Source organism: Pongo pygmaeus, chromosome 21, assembly GCF_028885625.2.
Source record: "Pongo pygmaeus isolate AG05252 chromosome 21, NHGRI_mPonPyg2-v2.0_pri, whole genome shotgun sequence".
In the NCBI taxonomy this organism is placed as follows: domain Eukaryota; kingdom Metazoa; phylum Chordata; class Mammalia; order Primates; family Hominidae; genus Pongo; species Pongo pygmaeus.
Genome location: NC_072394.2, coordinates 36009788 through 36034403, shown reverse-complemented (window position 1 = coordinate 36034403; position 24616 = coordinate 36009788). Strand labels below are relative to the sequence as shown.

Here is a 24616-nt window from a genome sequence, read left to right as displayed (position 1 = left end):
GGCACCTTGAAAAAAGAGCAGGATAACAGCAATTGTTCAGGGAATAAGACAGATAACCTTAAACCCTGACCGCTGGTGAGCTGGGTGGAACAGAGCCATATTTCTCTCCTTTCAAAAGCAAATGGGAGAAATATCGCTGAATTCTTTTTCTCAGCACGGAACATCCCTGGGAAAGAGAATATGTGCCTGGAGGTATCGGCTTATAAACAGCCCCCCCAGGTGCACCCGGTCGAGACTACAGGGGTGAAATAGATCCCAGTCTCCCATAGCGCTCCCAGGCTTATTAGGAAGAGGAAATTCCCGCCTAATAAATTTTGGTCAAACCGGTTTATCTCAAAACACTGTCTCCTGATAAGATGTTATCAATGACAATGGTGCCCGAAACTTCATTAGCAATTTTAATTTCACCCCGTCCTGTGGTCCTGTGGTCCTGTGATCTCACCCTGCCTCCACTTGCTTTGCGATATTCTATTACCTTGTAAAAGTACTTGATGTCTGTGACCCACACCTATTCGCACACTCCCTCCCCTTTTGAAACTCCCTAATAAAAACTTGCTGGTTTTTGCGGCTTGTGGGGTATCATGGAACTTACCGACATGTGATGTCTCCCCTGGATGCCCAACTTTAAAATTTCTCTTTTGTACTCTGTCCCTTTATTTCTCAAGCTGGCCGACGCTTAAGGAAAATAGAAAAGAACCTAAGTGAATATCAGGGCAGATTCCCCGATATGAGACTGTCTTTTCAAAAAATAAAAGAATTAGCTGGGCACAGTGGCATGCACCTGTGGTCCCAGCTACTTGGGAGCCCATGTACCTACCAAAGAACTACAAAAGGAAGTCGCAGTGAGCCGAGATCGTGCCATTGCACTCCACTAACCAGGGGTGGGGTAGGGAGTGGTTTCAGGATGAAACTGTTCCACCTCAGATCATCAGGCACTAGATTCTCATAAGGAATGCACAACCTAAATCCCTTGCATGTCCAGTTAACAACAGGGATTGCACTCCTAATGAGAATCTAATGCCATGGCTGATCTGGCAGGAGGCAGAGGTCAGGTGGTAATGTGCTGGCTCACCACTTGCTGTGCCACACGGTTCCTAACAGGTCACAGATCCATACCGGTATGCAGCCTGGGGGTTGGAGACTCCTGTCTTAACATAACCCCCGGTTAGTGGAATGAAGTTAAATAAGGAATTTGAGTAATTTTTCCTAAATTGAATCTTAGAATTTACTCATCTATTTATTCAAAATTATTTGAGTAACTACTAAGTCTCCTACTACTGAGGTGACAGCAGTAAATAAATCAAAAATAAATACAAAATAGAGGTCAAAAGGCCAGGTACAGTGGCTCACATCTCTAATCCCAGCACTTTGTGAGGCTGAGGGTGGGAGGATGGATTGAGTCCAGAGTTTGAGACCAGCCTGGACAAGATGGCAAGACCCCGACTCCACAAAATTAAAATTAAAAAAAAATTAGCCAGGTGTGAGAGTGCTTGCCTATAACTCCAGCTGCTTTGGAGGCTCAGACAGGAGGATTCCTTCAGCCCCAGAGTTTCAGGCTGCAGTGAGCTGTGATTGTGCCACTGCACTGTAGCCTGGTTGACAGAGTGAGACTGAAAAAAAGAAAGAAACAAAAAAAAACAGAGGTCAAGAAACAATTTTGAGGTTTTTAGCCTAAGCAACTGGAAGGATGAAGTTACCATTTACTGAGAAGGAGGAACTGGTAAAGGAAAATGGGGGAAGAGCAACTGAAGATCAGGATTACCTTTAAAATGCTCAGTAGATATTCTAATACAAATGCTGGATAAGCAGCTGGATACAAAAGTGTGGAGCTGAGGCCTGGAGGGGGGAAGTCTGAGGTTGTGACGAAATATTTTCAATTAATGGCACATAGATTCTACGGAAAGCCTGAGAACAGGTATCTTAGAGGAAGTGGGTACAGATCTCCAGGTATTTCAATTCTTAGAGATCATGAAAGACAAGAAACTAAAAAAGGAGACTGAAAAAGAAAAGCCAAGGAAATAAGGGGAAAAACCAGAAGCCAAGTAAGCAGTATAATCTACCGGGCTATAAGCACTGTGAATTTCAAGACTAAATGTACAAAGAACATAGGAATACATGCTAGCTGTTTAGGTTATTATAATGATTAGACCAATGATTAATAAAATGCCTTTTTAAACCTACTTATTTGAAAACTTGCTTTCATCAAAATATCATTAAGAATACAGGTACAATAAAGGTGAGAACAAGTATATTATGTGTAACAAAGGATATATTAACATTTAAGAGACTGCACACAGATCTTGCCCCAGAACTTAACTGAGACAGATACAGTGGCTATAGCACTTTAAGCCAGGAAAGAGTTAATATAAAATTTTCATTACTCCCTCAATTTAAGACCATCTCTTAGCTGAAGCAGAATATACAGTAAATATAAAAAGCTGTATGCAGCAAAAGATGAGATGAAAAGGTCAGTTTGGCAAAACAGCCGAATTCCAGACCAGCTAGAGATTTATATTCTTGAATAGTCAAAGGTAGGCTATTGTGGAAGAAAGGAAACTGGGCATGAAACTGTGACTGTGAATCCTGATTTTTCTGCCAATTTATCAGCTACTGTGGAACCCTGGACAAGTCATGCCAGAGCCTTGGTTTCTTCATCTGTAAAATAGAGGAAGGGAGGGTTAAAAGGCAAATAAAGTAACAGATTAAAAAGTGCTGTAGGCCAGGCATGGTGGTTCACGTCTGTAATCTCAGCACTTTGGGAGGCTGAGGCAGGTGGATCAAGTAAGCTCAGGAGTACGAGACCAGCCTGGCCAACATGGCAAAACCTGATCTCTACAAAACATACAAAAATTTAGCTGGGAGTGGTGGCGTACACCTATAGTCCCAGCTCCTTGGGAGGATTGCCTGAGCCTGGGAGGCAGAGATTGTAGTGAGCCGAGATTGTGCCACTGCACTCCAGCCTGGGTGACAGAGCAAGGCCCGCTCTCAAAAAAAATAAATTAAAAAAAAATGAAAATTAAAAAACAAGTACTGTATAAGATTTTTAAGCCAGGCGCAGTGGCTCATGCCTGTAATCCCAGCACTTTGGGAGGCTGAGGTGGGCGGATCACAAGGTCAAGAGATTGAGACCATCCTGGCCAATGTGGTGAAACCCTGTCTCTACTAAAAATACAAAAATTAGCTGGGTGTGGTGGTGTGCGCCTGCAGTCCCAGCTACTCAGGAGGCTGAGACTGGAGAATCACATGAACCCGGGGGCAGAGGTTGCAGTGAGCCGGGATTGGGCCACTGCACTCCAGCCTGGGCGACAAAGTGAGACTCCGACTCAAAAAAAAAAAACATTTTTCAAGTATAAGATATTATTAGACAGCTATCTACCAGAAATGCATTAAGAATCATTACACCACTACGTGCTGAGGATCTCTTCCAATGCTAATTATTTCAACATTTAAAGATATATTGTAATTGCCAACTCTGTTGATAACCTTAATGCAAGTTAAAAACAATAGCAACACAGCTGACCTGAAAATGTAAATAGGAAAAAGTGAAATATGGATTGTTGCTTCCCAGCTCCAGCAAATATTTATTTAGAACAATATAGTTATCTACTCCAACTGCACACCATCTGTTTCAGGTCTCCAACAACTTAGTATTTCTCACATGAACAGAAAAGACTTAAATTAAATTTGATTAGCATCTTGACTTTGTATGGAAGCCACCCCTACCACAATCAAAATCGACTGAATCCCAACCACTTAAAGGTGTGTCACATTACTGCCCAGGCCACACATATGCAGCCAAAGTCAGAGAACTCAGAGAATCTGAGACTGATACAGAATCAGCTAACTTTAGTCTTCGTGGCCAAATATAACCCTCACGTTTTTTTTCTGGAGACAGGGAAAAATGCTATCAATTTCTCACATAGCTAGTTAATGGCTTTCCTACGATTCAAAAAGCCAAGTCTCTTGGGTTCCAGCATTTGATACATCTGTACTAAATATCTCTGGAACACAGAACCTTCTAGAGGAAATGTAGCAGTAGGCCAGGAGAGGTGGCTCACACCTGTAATCCCAGCACTTTGGGAGGCCGAGGCAGGAGGATCACGAGGTCAAGAGACCGAGACCATTCCGGCTAACACAGTGAAACCCTGTTTCTACTAAAAACATAAAAATTAGCCAGGTGTGGTGGCAGGCGCCTGTAGTCCCAGCTACTCGGGAGGCTGAGGCAGGAGAATTGCTCCAACCCAGGAGGCAGAGGTTGCAGTGAGTCGAGGTCATGCCATGCACTCCAGCCTGGGCAACAGAGTGAGACTCTGTTTCAAAAAAAAGAGAAAAGAAAGAAATATAGCAGTAAATCCTGACAGTCCAGCTCTTAAATATGTCACAGTATGTCATGTCTCCCATCTCTACTGCTAGAATTTAGCCACTGTCATCTCTCACCCGGACTGCTTCATCTGCCTCCTAACTATTCTTTCTGCTTCTGCTTTTAACCCCTTCAGTCCATTCATCATGTAGTATCCAAAGTGCTGATTTAAAAGCCTAAAACAGATCTTCTCACAGAACTGAACTCTTCTAATGGCTTCCTATTGCTCTTACAATAAAACATAAACTCTTTACCTTGGCTTGAATGCCATGATCTACTCAGCAGTTCTCAAAATATGGTCCTGGGACCATTGGGGGCCCTGGAGACCCTTTGGGATATGTGTGGGCAGAAGGGGAAAGGTCAAAACAGTTTTCATAATCGTAGTAAGAAGAGGTCATTTATCCTTTTTTACTCTTTCATGAGTGAATGGTAGCTTTTTACAGAGATTACATGATCAATGCAGAAGCAGATATAAAAATCTAGCTATCTTGTATTAAAAACCAGTCAGAAGGCTGGGCGCAGTGGCTCACACCTGTAATCCCAGCACTTTGGGAGGCAGAGGCAGGCAGATCACCTGATGTCAGGAGTTCGAGACCAGCCTGGCCAACATGGCAAAACCCCGTCTCGAGTGAAAATACGAAAATTAGCCAGGCGTGGTGGCAGGTGCCTATAATCCCAGCTACTCGGGAGGCTGACACTGGAGAATCACTTGAACCCAGGAGGCGAAGGTTGCAGTGAGCTGAGACCTTTTTTTTTTTTTTTTTGAGACGGAATCTCACTCTATCGCCCAGGTTGGGGTGCAGTGGCACAATCTCGGCCCACTGCAACCTTTGCCTCCTGGGTTCAAGCGATTCTCCTGCCTCAGCCTCCTGAGTAGCTGGGATTACAGGCGCATGCCACCAAGCTCAGCTAATTTTTGCATTTTTAGTAGTGATGGGGTTTCACCTTGTTGGCCAGGCTGGTCTCCAACTCCTGGCCTCAAGTGATCTGCCTGCCTTGGCCTCCCAAACTATTAGGATTACAGGCATGAGCCAGGGTGCCTGGCCATAATTTTTCAATGTGAAAGAAAAACAGCTCTGTGTGTATGGGGGAGGATGGATCTAGATAAATATAGCATCTTTACAATGGAAAAGCCTAGGTAGAGTTAATATAAACAAAATAATGTCTCCATTAGTCTACAATTTTAAAATGTAGATATTCAGCTTCTTTATAGAGGTTAATGGAGTCATGATATATAAGACATTATTCTGTCTTCCTTATATGCACGACAACACATTAATAGTTCATATATTTTTGAGGGTTTTTTTTTTTAAGTGGCAGCGACCCATTCACATAACTCCATCTTCATACTTAGTCTCCCTAGTGTCAAGTAATGTTGCATGAATTTTCTATTTTTTTTTCGAAGACACTAGGTCCGGCTTTGTTACCCAGGCTGACCTCAAATTCTTGGGCTCAAGTGATCCTCAGCCTCCCAAGTAACTCGGACTACAGGGATGTGCTACAATGCCTGGCGATGTTCCATGAATTTTTAGGACTAACTGAATAGTCTGTGGCCTAGAATTAGAGTAAATGTAACCTTTTTACAACTGTGCTTTTATAATATCATGCATTAACAGAACTACATAGCATAATTATATACATATAATTTTTACATAATTTTATATATATATATATATTTTTTTGAGACAGAGTTTTGTTCTTGTCGCCCAGGCTGGAGTGCAGTGGCATGATCTTGGCTCACTGCAACCTCCACCTCCCAGGTTCCAGCAATTCTCCTGCCTCAGCCTCCAGAGTAGCTGGGATTACAGACGCGTGCCACAATGCCTGGCTAATTTTTGTATTTTTAGTAGAGACGGGGTTTCACCATGCTGGTCACGTTGGTCTCAAACTCCTGACGTCACGTGATCCGCCCACCTCAGCCTCCCAAAGTGCTGGGATAACAGGCATGAGCCACTGGGCCTGGCCTATGTCATTTTTTTCATGTTCATCAACTAACACTTGTTATCAATCCACTACTCTTGTTTGCTGTGCCCTAGGCATGGTGACAGACAATGAAAACAGAAGCAACATGTTGGACCAAGTGTGTTGGGGAAGATTTAAATATATCTAGAGATTTTGGAGGGTTTTTGGAAATGGAGACAGCATGAACACAGAATGACCATGACTTACAGGAGACCCCCCCGCCACAACTGGGATGTAGAATTGTTCATGTGAATGGACTTGGGAGAGTATCAGATTTTAGCAACCTGAAGACTACAAAAACCAGTCTGAGGAGCAAAAGAGTGCAGAGAATGTCTCTGTCTCAAAGAAAACTATTAAACTTTAATGTGCTATTAACTTTTGCATTTTAATTATATTCTATTAAGTAAAAATAAGTTTGTCCAATGAAATGGTATATGTGCCCAGTCCCGTCTTTCAAGTAGTAAGGTAACCACAAAGCTAATTGTGACTTCAAAACATTCTTTTTAATTACATTGCCATCCTCAGTTAACTTGGATGTGATAAATATTTTTCTTTTCTTTTTGTACATATTTATTCATCATTTTTTTTCTTTTTTTTGAGATTTACTCTGTTGCTCAGGCTGGAGTGCAGTGGTGGGATCTTGGCTCACTTCAACCTCAGCCTCCCAGGTTCAAGGAATTCTCATGTCTCAGCCTCCCCAGTAGCTGGGACTACAGGCATGCGTCAACTTTTTTCTATTTTTAGTAGAAATGGGTTTTCAGCATGTTGGCCAGGCTGGTCTCAAACTCCTGGCCTCAAGTGATCCACCTGTCTTGGGCTCCCAAAGCACTGGAATTATAGGTGTGAGCCACCATGCCCAGCTATTCATCAGTACTTTTTTTTTTTTTTTTTTTGAGAGGGAGTTTCACTCTTGTTGCCCAGGCTGGAGTGCAATGGTGTGATCTCGGCTCACTGCAACTTCTGTCTCCCGGGTTCAAGTGATTCTCCTGCCTCAGCCTCCCAAGTAGCTGGAATTAATAGGTGCCTGCCACCACGCCCGGCAAATTTTTATTTTCTTTTTAGTAGAGATGGGGTTTCACCATGTTGGCCAGGCTGGTCTCAAACTTCTGGTCTCAAGTGATCTGCCTGCCTCGGCCTCCCAAAGTGCTCGGATTAGAAGCATGAGCCACTGCACCTGCCCTCATCAATCTTTAAAAGAGCCTGCGTTCCACCTGGCTCCATGTACCTTAATATTTGAAAAACTGAGTTTTTATATTCCCCCAGCGTAAAGAAAGGGCCAGTCAGCCCATCAGCTTTTGTTTTGAGATGGAGAGCCACAAAAATCAAAACTGCATGCTCAGGAGTAGCACGAAGCAAAGATCTAGCTTTCTTCCATTATGGGAAGCCACAGGACAATATCCATGACTGGCTGACACCTAGGTTCTGTGAAGGAACTTCTAGTACCCAGGGCTTTACCTTGCTGCAGAGATGGAGTATGCCACTGCCAGATAAATGAGAAGATCTTGGCACTCACCATCAGTTGGTAAGAGTTCTTCTGGGGTCCTACCACTCTCAAATATTTGAAGAAAACAATCTTATTGTGCCCAATCAAAGAACAAGTATATTCCTGGGGCATGCGCATAGCCTTTGGGGGGCCAAGAAAAAAAACAAAGCTAGATGTGTTTAACTCAGTCTGGTTTCTAAGAGTTTCCACTAATCAAGCCCTCTGGGCCAACAGGCACTTAAAAAAAATTACCTTAGGGTTTGATGGTTTCTTTTAACTATTTTCTGGAAGCTTTTTATGCACAGGGAAAAGGGATTGCAGATTTTTTTTTTTTTTTTTTGTAAAAAAAGATGAGACAGCATCGTCCAAGCTGGAAGAGCAGTCACATAACCTAGGCTCACTGCAGCCTGAACCTCCTGGGTTCAAGAGATCCTCCCACCTCAGCCTCCCAAGTAGCTGGAACTATAGGTGCATGCCAACATGTCCAGCTAATTTTTGTATTTTTTTTCTTTTAGAGATAGGGTCTCACTAGCTGGTCTCAAACTCCTGGCCTCAAGTGATCCTGCCACCTTGGCCTCACAAAGCACTGAGATTACTGGCATGAGCCACCGCGCCAGACCCCAAGGTTCAAACAGTACTAAGGAAAGGAATGTAAACAAGCACATTAATAATTTTATAATGATTACATATTGAAATTTCTTAGTATATTAAACATATTATCAAAGGGAATGTTACCTGTTTCTTTTTTTAAAAATGAGGTTACAAGAATATTTAAAATTACATATGTGGCCTCTATTTGTTGCTTACATTATATTTCAATTGAAAGCTCTGATGTGGGTATGTGGATTCAGACAGATCAGGATTGAAATTGAGGCTCTGTTAGCTCTCTGATAATGGGGATATTTCCTCCTCAAAGTCTGTTTCCTTGTTTACAGCAATCATTCAATATTGTCCAGCTGCCAGAGTTGCTGTTTACAATCAAATGAAATAAAAAGAGAACAACCTATAGTACAGACCCATGACAAAGAAACGAATTCATCTTTACTCGTTTCCAGAGAAATCTGGACAACTATGATCTCACACTGTTCAGGCTGAGAAATTAAGAATTGAGTTTGGGTTTATTCTTACTTTTTTGAAAGTAAACAAAATAAAGGTAATTCTCTTAACTGATCATTTTGGGGGCCTAAATCATTGAGGACTATTAAGATGCATATACAAATGGAGTATGCATTGGGGATATGGGACTATCAAACATCTCCACAACAGATAAAGACAAAGGGAGATGTCCCCTCAGCAACTGGCTGCTCTCTGTGCCTGGCTGGGCTTCTAGTGTTTGATTTCCAACCCTGAAGCTCCATGCCAGAGGCATTCATTTGTGCATCTCCCACAGCTCCAACTGTCCTCTGCTGTTCTTCACCACTTTTATGTTGCAGCTCTAGTTTAAGCCACATGTTTTGCATGTATAACCTTGAAGTTTCTACTTACCACAAACTTGCTTTTTACTTGTTTTTATTAGAAATAGGTCTTCAGCTTAATCAAATGCATATTTTTTTTTAGGGGAAGGGATGTATTTATGGAAATGGGTTTTTTTTTTTTTCCTCCTTTTAGCTTCTTGTATTTATTTTTATTTTTTTTTGAGGGGAAGTCTCGCTCTGTCCTCCAGGCTGGAGTGCAGTGGCGCGATCTCGGCTCACTGCAACCTCTGTCTCCTGGATTCAAGTGATTCTACTGCCTCAGAGAGTAACTGGCATTACAGGCACTTGCCACTATGCCTGGCTAATTTTTGCATTTTTACTAGAGACGGGGTTTCATCATGTTGGTCAAGATGGTCTCGAACTCTTGACCTCAAGTGATACACCTGGCTCAGCCTCCCAAAGTGCTGGGATTACAGGCGTAAGCCACCACGCCCAGCCCTTTTCAGCTTCTTAATGTTGAACTATCCTTGCCATTGTGTGATCAACCTTACTTGGTTAGGGTGTACTGCTCTTAAATATAGTGTTGTTCTTTACAGTAATCTAAGGAATAAAGGAAAATATAATGTAGCATAAATCTTTCAAACAGGCCAAAAATAAAGGTAAAAGAAAGAAATACATATCACGAGCTGAATGGCCATGGTACTTTTGTGGTTAACATATATATTACATTAATATATGTTACATTAACATATATATTTGTTCATTATTCATTTGTTGATCTATATATATTTATATATATATTCGTTCATTTGCACCTAAGTTTCTATTCTATTTATAAAAAATAATTTAAAATGTTCACTTTTTCTTCTGCAAGTTCATCATTTTAATTAACACTTCAACAAAGTTAAAACAAAGACTAACAATACTTTAAAATAGCTACATACCATACGCAAAAAATAATAATAAAGGGGTCAAGAGGAAACTTTTGTGTTGATGGCTTCACAGGGGTGTACTTATTCCCAAATGCATGGAGTTGTATATGTTAAATATGTACAGCTTTTTAACATGTCAATCATACCTCAGTAATGTTGTTTAAGAAAAATCAACAAAAAATAATAGTTCTTTCAGTCTACAGTTCTACATTAAGTTGGAGGTTTTGATCTTCCCTTTCAATGGGAGGATTCAATGATTCATTCTAAATTCTTGACTTCATCACTATCAAAATTTTCTAATGCAATTTCAACTACATGAATGAAACAAATGGTCCAGATGTGAACATCTGACTCTCATTTTCCTTGGGACAGAAATCATGAGTTGAGATTAATGGCTTTAAATGCCAAAACAGCCCAGACATAACAAGTTAAAAGGAAATACATGTGAAATAATTCAATTTTTGTCTTGGAAGCATACAACCTCTTTTCCACATAGGTCCAGTTAAGAAAATATAATTAAAACTGGGTATGGGGCTGGGCGCAGTGGCTCATGCCTGTAATCCCAGCACTTTGGGAGGCTGAGGCAGGCGGATCACGAGGTCAGGAGATCGAGACCATCCTGGTCAACATGGTGAGACCCTGTCTCTACTAAAAGTACAAAAATTGGCTGGACGCAGTGGCTCACGCCTGTAATCCCAGCACTTTGGGAGGCTGAGACGGGTGGATCACGAGGTCAGAAGATCAAGACCATCCTGGCTAACACAGTGAAAGCCTGTCTCTACCAAAAACACGAAAAATTAGCCGGGCGTTGTGGCAGGCGCCTGTAGTCCCAGCTACTCGGGAGGCTGAGGCAGGAGAATCACTTGAACCCAGGAGGCAGAGGTTGCAGTGAGCCAAGATCGTGCCAATGCACTCCAGCCTGGCGACAGAGCAAGACTCCAACTCAAAAACAAAAAACAAAAAACAAAGAAAAAACAAACCTGGGTGCAGTGGCTCACGCCTGTAATCCCAGCACTTTGGGAGGCCAAGGCAGGAGGATTGCTTGAGCTCAGGAGTTTGAGAACCGCCTGGACAACACAGGGAGACCTCGTCTCTAAAAAAGATGCCATCAAATTCACCAGGCATGGTGGGGGGTGCCTGTAGTCCCAGCTACTCGGGAAGTTTAGGTTGCAGAATCACTGGAGCCTGGGTGGTTGGGGCTGCAGTGAGCCGTGATCACACTATTGCAGTCCAGCCTGGGTGACAGAGTAAGACCCTGTCTCAAAAATAAAATAAAATAAAATAAAATAAATAGTGAAGTTCAGAATTAGGTAGAAACAATTCCATGAATCTCTCCAATATACTTTGAGAAAGCTATCACTCAAGTTCATAGCTTCCAAACTATGACAATTCTGAATTTCTGTGCTTTAATTATGAACCTTCAAGGAAAAGAGAAATTAAGGGTCAAAATACATACCTCTGTGGAATTACAGGACTTTTCCCTAATTCAGAGCCTTCTATCTATACTTTCCAAACACGTCACCTTGGCCCTTTATGCTTTAACCAATAAGTATTTTTGATTATATAGACTCTCTTGACTTTGAAGCACTCTTAAAATTTTTATCTATTTTGAACTCACAGCCAATGCAAAAATCTGCTATAGAATATAAATGGTTAACATATATCCAGGTTCTGCTTAAAACCTCACAGAAAGATAGAATGAGATCAAGAGCATTGTTTTGGCAATAATATCAACAGGAACCTCAGTTTTCCTATGTCTATAACCGAGATAACAACGATAATAGGCCGGGCGCGGTGGCTCACCCCTGTAATCCCAGCACTTTGGGAGGCTGAGGCGAGCGGATCATGAGGTCAGGAGTTAAGACCAGCCTGAACAACACGGTGAAACCCCGTCCCTACTAAAAATACAAAAATTAGCTAGGCATGGTGGCACGCGCCTGTAGTCCCAGCTACTCAGGAGGCTGAGGCACAAGAATCACTTGAACCCGGGAGGCAGAGGTTGCAGTGGGCTGATATCGTGCCACTGCACTCCAGCCTGAGTAACAGAGGAAGACTCCATCTCAAAAAACAAAACAAACAAAAAAACAAACCAAAAAACCCAGTGATAATAATGATAATAATCACAATGTTGATCAGATCACATCAGCACTGGCAGTCCTTTTGCATACTGTAAATTACCATAACACATTAATTAGCTACCTTTTTAGAGACAGATATATGCAAAGAAGATAGAAGAATAAAACCTAGAATTCAGCAACAAACATGAGAAATAATCACTATTTTTCTTCTACAGTTAAGCTTTGCTTCAAAAGTTAACTTTCAATTTACCACGGGTAAGGTTTTAATATAAATTTCCCCACATTTCCTCAACCATCACTCTGCCACAGTTCTAGATTGCTCTGCCAAAGCATAACAAAATGGGATGGTGAATTTTGAGAGAAAATAATTATGTATTTCCAGTTAAGACTATAAGGCTTTCTAGATTATCTATATGCTTGTTCACTTCCATTAGTTCCAGTACCCAATTACTAATGTACTAGGTACAAAAAGCACAGAAATAAATGTATTTCAAAGTACCAACATTCAATTAGTGAGGTTAAAAAATAATTTCTCTGCTAGAAAAATGTTCATAATGTTTGACTGTGTGACCTCACTCCTGGAAATCTGTCCTTAAGAAAATAACTCAAGGGAAAAAGCTATTTATACCACAGGGGAATGGTTAATTAAATGGTGGAACGGCATGTCAATGTGAACTGTGAAGGCATTAAAAATTGTAATTAGGAAGGATCATTCATTCAACACTTGGTGAAATGCATATAATACAACGCTGTATGGGGGGACCTTCCTATATACATGTAGTATGATTACAATTATTTATTAAAAAAAGACACACGCTCACGGTATTCAAAGAACATGACAATGGAATTGATGACACGATGGGGTAAGAGGTAAATACCAATTTCCTTGAGTCATTTTGAAACATTGCTTATAAAATATTTTCATTTGCTTTTTGACTGAATTTGCTTTTCTCCATAAGAATTATTAGACACCTACTGGAATGCCATGCATTCCTAACATGTTAGTCTTTCTTCACACACAGGCAGCATGATCTAGCTATAGGGACCTCATTTTCAAAACCAAAATTTTGACAGGTAGTTTGGGTTGAGGGAACAATGGGACAGGGTATTTAAAATACCCTGCAAGCATGACAGAAAAAAAAAACAAGGTTTGAGGTCAGAAGCCCTAAACCCCAGTCCTTCTCCATCTGAGCAGCAGAGATGAATGGAAACATGCTCTCAAATTAGACCAAATGCCCTGGGTTACAATCCCAGCAACTTGGTAATATGATAAAAGGCATCTAAGTTACCCTGTCAAAATCTCACTGGTAGTTTAAAGGATATCATGTTTTGGTATATAGTAAATGCTTAAACACACCAAAACAGTGGCTCAAGCTCTATAAAATAAGCAATTAAGTCTGCCTCTGTCTCCAACCTGTTCTGTAATCAGGAAATGATGCTAGTAATCCTGTTCTAAACTGCACACCATTTTACAAAATATATTATTGTTGTAATTGTCATCATGACCATCATCATCTATATTATTATTGTTATTACTTCTACTAAGAAGCCAGCTAAAGAAACTGACTAGAGTTTACCTGATGGGCTGAGGGAAAAATCTTAAACTCTTAAAAATGTCACTTAAGGCTGGGCGCAGTGGCTCACGCCTGTAATCTCAGCACTTTGGGAGGCCGAGACGGGCAGTTCACGAGGTCAGGACATCGAGACCACCCTGGCTAACACATGGTGAAATCCCGTCTCAACTAAAAATGCCAAAAAAATTAGCCAGGCACCTGTAGTCCCAGCTACTCGGGAGGCTGAGGTAGGAGAATGGCGTGAACCCAGGAGGTGGAGCTTGCAGTGAGCCAAGATCGCATCACTGCATTCCAGCCTGGGCAACAGAGCGAGACTCTGTCTCCCAAAAAAAAAAAAAAAAAGTCACTTAATCTGGCCGGCATGGTGGCTCACGCCTGTAATACCAGCACTTTGGGAGGCCGAGGCAAGTGGATCATCTGAGGTCAGGAGTTCAAGACCAGCCTGGACAACATGGCAAAACCTCATCTCTACTAAAAATACAAAAAGTTAGCTGAGTGTAGTGGCAGGCACCTGTAGTCCCAGCTACTCAGGAGGCTGAGGCAGGAGAATCACTTGAACCCGGGAGGCGGAGGTCTCAGTGAGCCAAGATCATACCACTGCACTCAAGCCTAGGGAACAAAGCAAGACTCTGCCTCAAAATAAATAAATAAATAAATAAACAAATAAAGATCACTTAAACCAAATGACAATGGTGAAGGTATGCAATCAAGAAGGAAAAATACACAGCAAGTTCACAGTGTGGTATGGTTGGTATGAGAAGGGGTAAGGAAAGTACTTACAGGATTTTGAGACATTTGGTCTCCCAGAGGACAGTCAAGTACTGAGGATGAATGCATAATATAACAGCACACCCTGTAGACAGCATCTGTCTAATGAAATGGTTACTAAATGCAGTGCTGGTAGACTTGGGTCACCATCTAAATCCAAACAAGTTGACTTAAGAACTTAAATATATCCAATTCAACAAATAATTCATTTTCAATTATATGTAATTATCTCTTTTTGGAAACAAGATAATTTTTAAAAATTTTACTAAATTATTTAATTTAAAGAGAAAAAAGGCCCCAAAACTTCATCATACATTATATTCAAATTACTGGTTCATAAAAATCACTTCATCTCCCCAAATAAGGTTAATAATTAGTCAAAGAACTTTAAACTATAAAGTCATATACTCAGTCTACCCAGATAAAGAAAATGAAACCCAGGCAAGGTTATGGCTTGGGACTTGGCCTTCGGCCCTGGGGAAAGGTCAATTATCATGTACCTACAACAACTTTGTAGTAATGACTACTAAAACAACTGATTTTTCAGTTGATTTTTCAAATCAATACAATAGTGTTCTTGTACAAAGGATAGTTAGATGGTAACACAATCTAATGGAAACAATGGCATGTGGTATTAATAAAAACAATGCACATTCTGGGTCTACTTCTCCACTGAAATAATGACAGATAAATATACAGCAACACAGAAAAGGTCTTGATATAATGTAAAAGGAAAGAGCCGGATATAATGTATACTCACGAAAATAAAACGGAAAGAGTATGCACATGTATAAGAAAAAACTAGAAGGGAATATGGGGAAAGTAAGAAGTTAGCTTTAATAAAAGGTAGTGCTGTCTTTCCTCTTTTTTTTTTTTTAGACTGTCTTGCTCTGTCATCCAGGATGGAGTGCAGTGGTGCAATCTTCCTTCACTGCAACATCCACCTCCTGGGTTCAAGTGATTCTCCTGCCTCAGGCTCCTGAGTAGCTGGGATTACACGCGTGTGCTACCACACCTGGCTAATGTTTGTATTTTTAGTAGAGATGGGGTTTTGCCATGTTAGCCAGGCTAGTCTCGAACTCCTGACCTCAAGTGATCCGCCTGCCTTGGCTTCCCAAAATGCTGGGATTACAGGCGTGAGTCACCGCACCCGCCATAGTAGAGATGGGGTTTTGCCATGTTGGCTAAGCTGGTCTTGAACTCCTGGCCTCAAGTGATCTTCCTGCCTCGGCCTCCCAAAGTGCTGGGATTACAGGTGTGAGCCACCGCGCCCGGCCTGTGCTGTCACTCCTAATGCAAGAAGTTACCTTGCTGATTCATTTTTTTTTTTGAGATAGAGTTTTGCTCTTGTTGCCCAGGCTGGAGTGCAATGGCGCGATCTCAGCTCTGCCTCTCAGGTTCAAGTGATTATTCTGCCTCAGCCTCCCAAGTAGCTGGGATTACAGGAATGTGCCACCACACCCAGCTAATTTTGTATTTTTAGTAGAGATGGGGTTTCACCATGTTGGCCAGGCTGGTCTTGCCTGACCTCAGACGATCCACCCACCTCAGCCTTCCAAAGTGCTGAGATTATAGGCGTGAGCCACCGCGCCTGGCCACTAACATGACCCAAGCACTGTACTAAGTGTTTGGGACACAAACATGAAGCTGATATTCCAACCTTCAAGGAGTTCATGATGTAGCTGGGTGATAAGGGTTCAAGGAAGGTACACCTCAAGTAGACTGGGACAAAAAAGGGAAGATTTAGCTGACTCTTATAAGTACAATCAAATCACAGATGATTATTACATCATCTCAGATTCTGTTTGGGGTCATGTCCACCATTGAAAATCAGCTGAAAACTAAGATTCCTTTCCACTAATGAAGAGTTTATCCACACACACTTATGTTTCTGCCAGCAGTGCCCACATACAGGTCCCAACTTAGCTCCAGAGACTTCAGTCAGCCCATCTTCCTATTATAACATACCTCTTAGTTCACTGACTTGCAAATTCTAAGGCTAACTTTTCATTCTGGGTTTGAGAATAGGGAACAGATGGCCTACACAGCATAGAATCTCTCACAAGAACTAATTTTTACCAATCACATGTGGTTAAAATCCAGATTTATACCTACAGATTAGTGAGCAACAGAAACCCTTATAATGACATGACAATTATTCAGTGTGACAGCTGTTGATACCACTGCCAAATGTGAGTTTTAAAACATAGGCTAACACCTCTGGTTCCCCAGGATTCAAACAAAACAAAACAACAACAAAGATGAAAAACACACACACACACACACACACACACACACACAAAGAACAAAATACAAAAAACCTTGAGTTACAGTACAAATCACAGGTATGAAACAACTTGTTTCAAAGAATAGTTTAAAAGATGAGTAATCTTTAGAAATTAGGTTAACAAAGAAAATGACAGACATGGCTGGGCCTGGTGGCTCATGCCTGTAATTCCAGCACTTTGGGAGGCTAAGGCAGGTGGATCACGAGATCATGAGTTTGAGACCCACCTGACCAACATGGTGAAACCCCATCTCTACTAAAAATACAAAAATTAGCCAGGTGTGGTGGTGTGCGCCTGTAATCCCAGCAGGAGGCTGAGGCAGGAGAATCACTTGAACACGGGAGGTGGAGGTTTCAGTGCACCGAGATCACGCCACTGCACTCCAGCCTGGGCGACAGAGCGAAACTCTGTCTCACGACAGGAAAGAAAGAAGGAAAGAAAGAAGGAAAGAAGGAGGGACGGGATGGAGGGACGGGATGGATGGACGGGACGGGGAGGGGAGGGCAGGGGAGGGGAAGGGAGGGCAGACATATATACTCATTCCAATATTCATGCTATGGCTTCAGGAAACATTTTCATTCAAAAACAAACAGCGATGTTATCTGTATACTGCACATACATCCTACCCAAATGGAGTCTGCCTTTTTTTAAAAAAAAAAAAAAAAAAAAAAAAAGACAGGGGCTCATTCCATTACCCAGGCTGGAATACAGTGGCATGATCTCTACTCACTGCAGCCTCAACCTCTTGGGCTCAGGGTGATTCTCCCACTTTGGCCTCCTAGGTAGCTTGGGACTACAGGCACATACCACCACGCCCGGCTAATTTTTTGTGTATTTTGTAGAGACAGGGTATTGCCACACTGTACAGGCTGGTCTCGAACTGCTGGGCCCAAGTGATCCGCCCACCTGGGCCCCCCAAAGTGCTGGAATTATAGGCATGAACCACCGTGCCTGGCCCCCATCAAATTGTGATGCCGCTATCAGCTGCTGCGTAATGAAGGATATAAAAAAATTTCTGTTCACATCACAAGGCCTGAAATGCATCATTTGTCTATTTTTGTTTCAGAACAGGCCAATTTCGGCCTCTTAGGTTGTAAGCCTCTTGAGAGTTGGGGCCAATGTTCGTCTTGATCACCACCATATTCCAAGTGCCAAGTCCAGTGGCCAGAACACAGTACATAGTACATACTGGCTTTATTTAGTAAGTTTATTAAGTAAAACCAACTACTGGATATTTCTTACTGAGTTACACAGAATGCCCATGTTTTGATAATAATAGGCTACCAAAGTTAAAATACAGTTAGGACTTAAAATTTAAAAATTTACACGCCTAAAATGTATATTCCCAATTTTGTAAAAGTTTTTAAAATTCAGGAATATCTCTGCGTTAGATTAAAAAAAGAAAAAAGAGGCCAGGAACGGTGGCTCACGCCCATAATCCCAGCACTTAGGGAGGCCGAGGTGGGTGGATCACCTGAGGTCAGGAGTTCGAGACTAGCCTGACCAACATGGAGAAACCCCGTCTCTACTAAAAAAATACAAAATTAGTCAGACATGGTGGTGCATGCCTGTAATCCCAGCTATGCAGGAAGCTGAGGCAGGAGAATTGCTTGAACATGGGAGGCAGAGGTTGCGGTGAGCCGAGACCGTGCCATTGCACTCCAGCCTGGGCAACAAGAAACTCTGTCTCAAAAAAAAAAAAAAAAAAAAGAGAGAGAGAGAGACACCAAGATGTACCAAGATGTCTGTATAATACGTTCAGGATACCAAAGAGCTAAAGCAATCTCAAAAAAGAAGGCCAGGGTTGGAGGACGAACTACCAAACATAAAGTGATTTTCAATAAAGGTGTCAACTCAACTCAATGGGGAAAGAAAAGTCTATTTAGCAAATATTGCTAGAACTGGATGTCCAAATAGATACAAATTAACCTCAATCCTCTCTCACTCCATACAAAAAAAAAAAAAAAAAAAAGAAGATTCGTGATGGGTTGTAAACTAATACCCCGGATCATAAAATTTCTACAAAAAGAATAGGAGAATATCCTTATGACCTGGTGGTAAGCAAAAAAGCACAAACCATAAAATTTTTAAGACTGCTAAGTTAGACTTCATGAAAATTAAAGTTTTCTGCTCATCAAAAGACACCATTAAAAAAATGAACAGGCTGGGTGCAGTGGCTTACGTATGTATTCCCAATGCTTTGGGAGGCTGAGATGGGAGGACTGCTTGAGCCCAGAAGTTTGAGACCAGCCTGAGCAATACAGTGAGACCCTATCACTAAATTTAAAAAAAAATTGAATAAAAATAAAAAAATTAAAAACATGAATAGACCAGGCATGGTGGTTTATGTCTGTAATCACAGCACTCCAGCCTGGGCGACAGAAAGAGACTCTTGGGTTGAACATTTAGTATCTGTGCATGTTTATTATATATTTTTAAAATCATTGCAAAAGGATTCCACCACCCATTCCACTGCTCCCCTCTAAGAATAGATCCTACATGTACATGTTATGGCATCTTCTTAACATGTAGACATCACTCAGGCTATTTCTGTACACCAGGTCTTTGTACAATAGCTTATGAAAGGGTCTTTTTAAAGACTGTGTAGAGCCAGTTTATGCCATCCTTCAGATTTCCTGCAGTATTTCATCCTGAAGGCTGAGTTTGATAATCGGACCAGCACTCTTGCATCCTGACTGACCAGCATTCACTTCTAATCAATAACAGATGTGGGAATGGTGCCAGAGTGGGCCTTATGCCAAAGTAACAATTTCTCTCCTATTCAAGAGAAAATACCCTTCTTAAGCTCCCAAGTCATCCAAACAGAGAGAATGACATCTGGAAATACACTGCCATGTCATGTGGTTGGCCCCTTTGGATGACAGCTGTATGCACCACAAGCAGAGGGCTGTTGTGCTAGCTTTGTGGGACATCTCAGAGTATGGCAATTCTACAACCTTACGACAGGGAGAAAGTGCTAAAAGCTCTAAGAGAAAAATAGTAGCAAATGGGTGCAAACATAAGTTTACTTAAGAAAATTCCCTTCATTATGGTTCTTTCTACAAATCAACTGAAATCATTTTCTCATTTCCATATTAAACTTTAAGCCAAAATTCTCTATTTGCTCACAGCCTTAACTTCTCAACTCCTTACCATTTTGGGGGGATCTATTTTTAAAAACCAAGGAAACTAATACTCAATGTAAATTAATTCAATCATATATAAATTGCCCTAGAAAAAATTTTAGAGGTGGAAAAATTTTAATTAGGTGTACCAATACTAGTCAGCTGTAAAGGAAAAAATAAATATGAATATTAACAATTGATATTTTGATGTTATTTGTGACCAACTGACCACAAAGGAAAGCTGATTTAAAAGCCTTTCTTCAGATGCCCAGGAACACCATACACACCTTCTCAATCCACACTTATAATGAAGCAAGTTTCATATTTACCCAAGATTTGAGTAGGACAAGACTTTCTTGCTGGGAAGGATAAATACAAGTCAGGAAATAACTATAATAGTAATAGCTACCATTATTCTCTATCTTCATATATTCATTTAGAAATAAAATATTTATTACACGCAAAGAATGGTGCTAAAATATTTTCTTATTTAAATGACACTAAGACAATAGAAGGTGCCATCCCCACTACCACTTTATTTAACCAGAAGCTAAGGCTCAGAGAAGTCAAAAATTATGTCCCAAGTCATAAGGCTAAGAAATGGCAGCTCTGCTGAGCTCCAGAGACCATACTATGGCAAAATAAATAATGCAAAAAGAATTAATTATTGTAGAACTCAATGAAGTTTGCACATTGTGACCAAGAATTTAATAAGACACACTGATTACAGTTCAAAGAGACTTCACATTCTACTATACAGTTCCTGTCTTTCTTCACAAATATATGAACGTAAATACACAGTCTACAGCTGAAGCACACCCTGGACAAGTTAGAAAATTGAAGCACAGAAGCTGTTATGTAGGAGCCCATTGAAGTCCCCAACTGACAATCAGAGAGGCTTCTGAAAAAAAGCCCCACTGTCAAATACATGGGCTTAAGGAGTGGCAATGGGGTGCCTTAAGGAGTAAGAACAAATAAGCCACGATTTCAAAGATGTTGGCTCCACACCAAGATCACCCTTCTCTTCTTGGTATACCTCCTCAAAATCAACAATCCAGAAAGTTTTTATCCATCAATATTTTTAAAAATCCAGGTATATTAGAAAAATGGATAAATACTTAGTATAGGCACAAGTCTAAAATGGTCAACAGCCATCACTGCTTACTGAAATGATTATTTAACAATGACACTCTGAAAGATAACCAGGTACTCTACTGTGTTTTCCAAATAGACTGAAAGATGGAGGCAGAACAAAATCAGCTAGAAAAACAATTTCTTTGGCAAACATTTCAGTGACACAATCAGCACCCACTCAATTCATCTATTATGGAGTGCTCCATCTTTTTTTGGCATTGAACTAAAATTGGGACAGGGAAGATGGACTAAATATGGCAATAAATAAACAGAGAAAAGTAGCAGCTATAAGATCTCGTAGACCACTCCACTCAGTACAGAATAAAACTCCCAGAGATGGAGCACACTTATACACTTGGAACGGTTTAACTCATATTCTTCCAAACTCTGTGATTCTTCACAAGTGTGAGCAGAAATACGGATGTGCTGTAGCAAAAATGTACAGCTGCAGCCTGCAGATGTCGAGCTGTTAGCTCTGTGATCAGCAGCCATGCGGTCTGCCTTGCCGGCGCCCTCCTGGTGGCTGCCTCAGTCAGCACTCTGGGCTGTGCCCAGAAAATTGGGGGAGGTTATTCCTGTTGGGCAGCACCCTTTGCAATCAAGAGATAAAAAAAGACCTTCTTATCTGGAAAATGAAATGCTGATATGATGGTGATGTCTCAGTTTTCTCCTCTATAAAAACAAAAACACTCCCAGCTGGCTTTTATTTCCTATCCCTGAGGGGCTGTTATTTGGATAAAAAGCTTTGAAAATTAAAAGCACCATGCAAATATAAGGCTATAGTATAGTGGAGACTGAATCCAAACAACATAAATGGAAGGTAGATGGGCACTTTCGCAGGGCAAGTATCCATGTCTGCCATCAGAGCAAACTCCTAAGTTCCAGTATCTACTTTTATATTAAGATGAGACCTCTGCTAGACATTAAGCAGGCAGAAAGCCTATAAAACAGGTTGTGCTCTCCACCTGCAATGCCCTGCTTTCCCTGTCTCTGGTACTTTAGAAACTCCTACTTTAAGGTCTAACTCCACGTCCTCCCTGATAGACTCAAGTGCATCTTGACAGAAATAAATCCTCCCACATTTGGACTCTTACAGCTTCTTATAAACACCTCTTAGGCCGGGCGCAGTGGCTCGCGCCTGTAATCCCAGCACTTTGGGAGGCCGAGAGTTATAAAGAATGATTATGAGTTTACTGAGATACTGATTTCCTCAGCCTGGGACAGCCAATCAGAACTTAACACTTTCTATGTATGCTATGATGTGAAAAGAGGTTGGGAAGCATTATATAAATGTGAAGATTTAATCTTTTAAAATATTAAACTAATTTTAAACAGCAGGGTAAAGCACTTCACAAATTGTGACATTAATTAAGGCATCAAGAAAAAACATGATGACTAGAAATAATTGCTTCACCTACTGTTGACTAGAAAATAAGTGTTTCAGAACACTGGCATCAGATAAAACAGCATATCCTGAAAGAAAAATAACACAGCTACCTCGCATAGCAGTCAGTCTGCGCAAACAACCACATGGTTTGCTAATTTAATCAACAATCCCCAAATTTACTTTTTCATCCTGCAGACAAAATGAAAATTAAGTTGCTAGAAATATTTTAGAAATTATTTTGCCACTTCAAATCTTTAATACAATACATACAGTACCCAAAGCTTATTCATCCAGGCTCCCTTTGAAAGCACAAAAACGCTTTATCAGCCACATTTTTTAAAAGCACAAAAAACATTGATCAGTTTAATCTGTATTTTAAGGCCAATCATTCTTCACACCACACAACCAAAATTCAAACCCTTTGCCATTCTCCATTCCACCTACAAGAGACAAAGCTTAGACCTTCCCCATCTCTTGACTAGATTGATCATACTCAACTCAAAATACCCCCATGAAATTCTTCTTTTGCCAAGAAGCCTCCATCTCAAAATGCCAATGAAGTCACGCTTCCCTGCTTAAAAAGAAAACAACTTTTTATAAGAGTTTTTGTTTGTTTGTTTGTTTAAGACGGAGTTTCACTCTTGTTTCCCAGGCTGGAGTGCAATGGCACGATCTCGGCTCACCGCAACCTCTGCCTCCCGGGTTCAAGCCATTCTCCTGCCTCAGCCTCCCGAGTAGCTGGGATTACAGGCATGCGCCACCACGCCCGGCTAATTTTGTATTTTTAGTAGAGACGGGTTTTCTCCATGTTGGTCAGGCTGGTCTGGAACTCCCAACCTCAGGTGATCCACCCGCCTTGGCCTCCCAAAGTGCTGGGATTACAGGCGTGAGCCACTGCGCCTGGCCTTTAAAGCAAATTGTTTCTAGGGAAGAGTATATTTCTGTTATTAAATTAGTCATCTATTAGAAATGAATCTTTCACACATACCTTTCCATTGCCTTGCTAGGACCTGTATTTCTTTCAAGCTTATTCCAGATTCTTTAGCCATTCACCTGGTGATCTGCTTATGTTCCAAAAGATGAATGCAACATCACAGGTACAGTCAGGATTGTGCTCCACAAAAACTACCATCCTAAATCTTCATCATAATATCTAGACAGGAACTGGTATGGTGGCTCTTACCTGTAATCCCAGCACTTTGGGCAGCCAACATGGGAAGATGGCTTTAGCCCAGGAGTTTGAGACCCACCTGGGCAACATGGCAAAACCCCACCTCTACAAAAAAAAAAAAAAAATAAGAAAAATTAGCCAGGTATGGTGGCAAACGTCTCTAGTCCTAGCTACTCGGAAGGCTGAGATGGGACAACTACCTGAGCCCATGAAGTCAAGGCTGCAGTGAGCCATGATGGCACTACTGCACTCCAGCCTGGGTGAAGAGTTACGACCCTGTCTCAAAATAATAATAATAGGGCTGGGTGTGGTGGCTCAAGCCTGTAATCCTAGCACTTTGGGAGGCCAAGGTGGGCGGATCACGAGGTCAGGAGTTCGAGGCCAGACTGGTCAATATGGTAAAACCCTGTCTTTATTAAAAATACAAAAATTAGCCAGGCATGGTAGTGCACGCCTGTAGTCCCAGCTACTTGGGAGACTGAGGCAGTAGAATTGCTTGAACCCAGGAGGCAGACGTTGCAGTGAGCTAAGATCATGCCACTGCACTTCAGCCTGGGCGACAGAGCGAGACTCCATCTCAAAAGAAAAAAAAAAAAAAAGAAGAAGAAGAAGTAGTACTCAAAATCTGAGAAACAATGTGTCACATACAGTACTGAACACTTACATCCATCATCTCTTTGCATTCTTAAAATAATCACCTTTCAGTGAGGACCCTCCTTGACTACCCTCCTCAAACTAACCTGGATCTCCTTAAACCCTTTCCCTTTCTCCTTAGCGCTTTCATTTTTTGTAACATTAAAAAACATCTTAAATATACATAAACATACATTTTAGGCTACATATATATTACTTATTACATCTTTACTGCCTATCTCTTCTACTAGAATTTAATCTCCACGAGGGCAGGGGCTTTGCTTTACTCACTGATGTAACTCCAAT

At 41.2% G+C, this 24616-nt stretch overlaps 1 protein-coding gene across 11 annotated transcripts in view; it reads right to left on the bottom strand.

The window, feature by feature from the left end:
• The window catches only part of CBFA2T2 (CBFA2/RUNX1 partner transcriptional co-repressor 2), a 158141-nt gene that overhangs the window by 52189 nt on the left and 81336 nt on the right, over window positions 1–24616 (bottom strand). Inside the window, exon 1 of one of the 11 annotated variants that reach the window (XM_054467479.2) lies at window positions 23495–23782. The exons of 8 other annotated variants lie outside the window; for them this stretch is intronic. In XM_054467479.2, the coding sequence (XP_054323454.1) occupies window positions 23495–23555 (61 nt within the window). In that variant the 5' untranslated portion in view covers window positions 23556–23782. Of the gene's footprint in view, window positions 1–592; window positions 662–23494; window positions 23783–24616 lie in introns of those variants that run through there. 2 more of the 11 variants (XM_063659135.1, XM_063659137.1) reach the window with 2 other exon arrangements.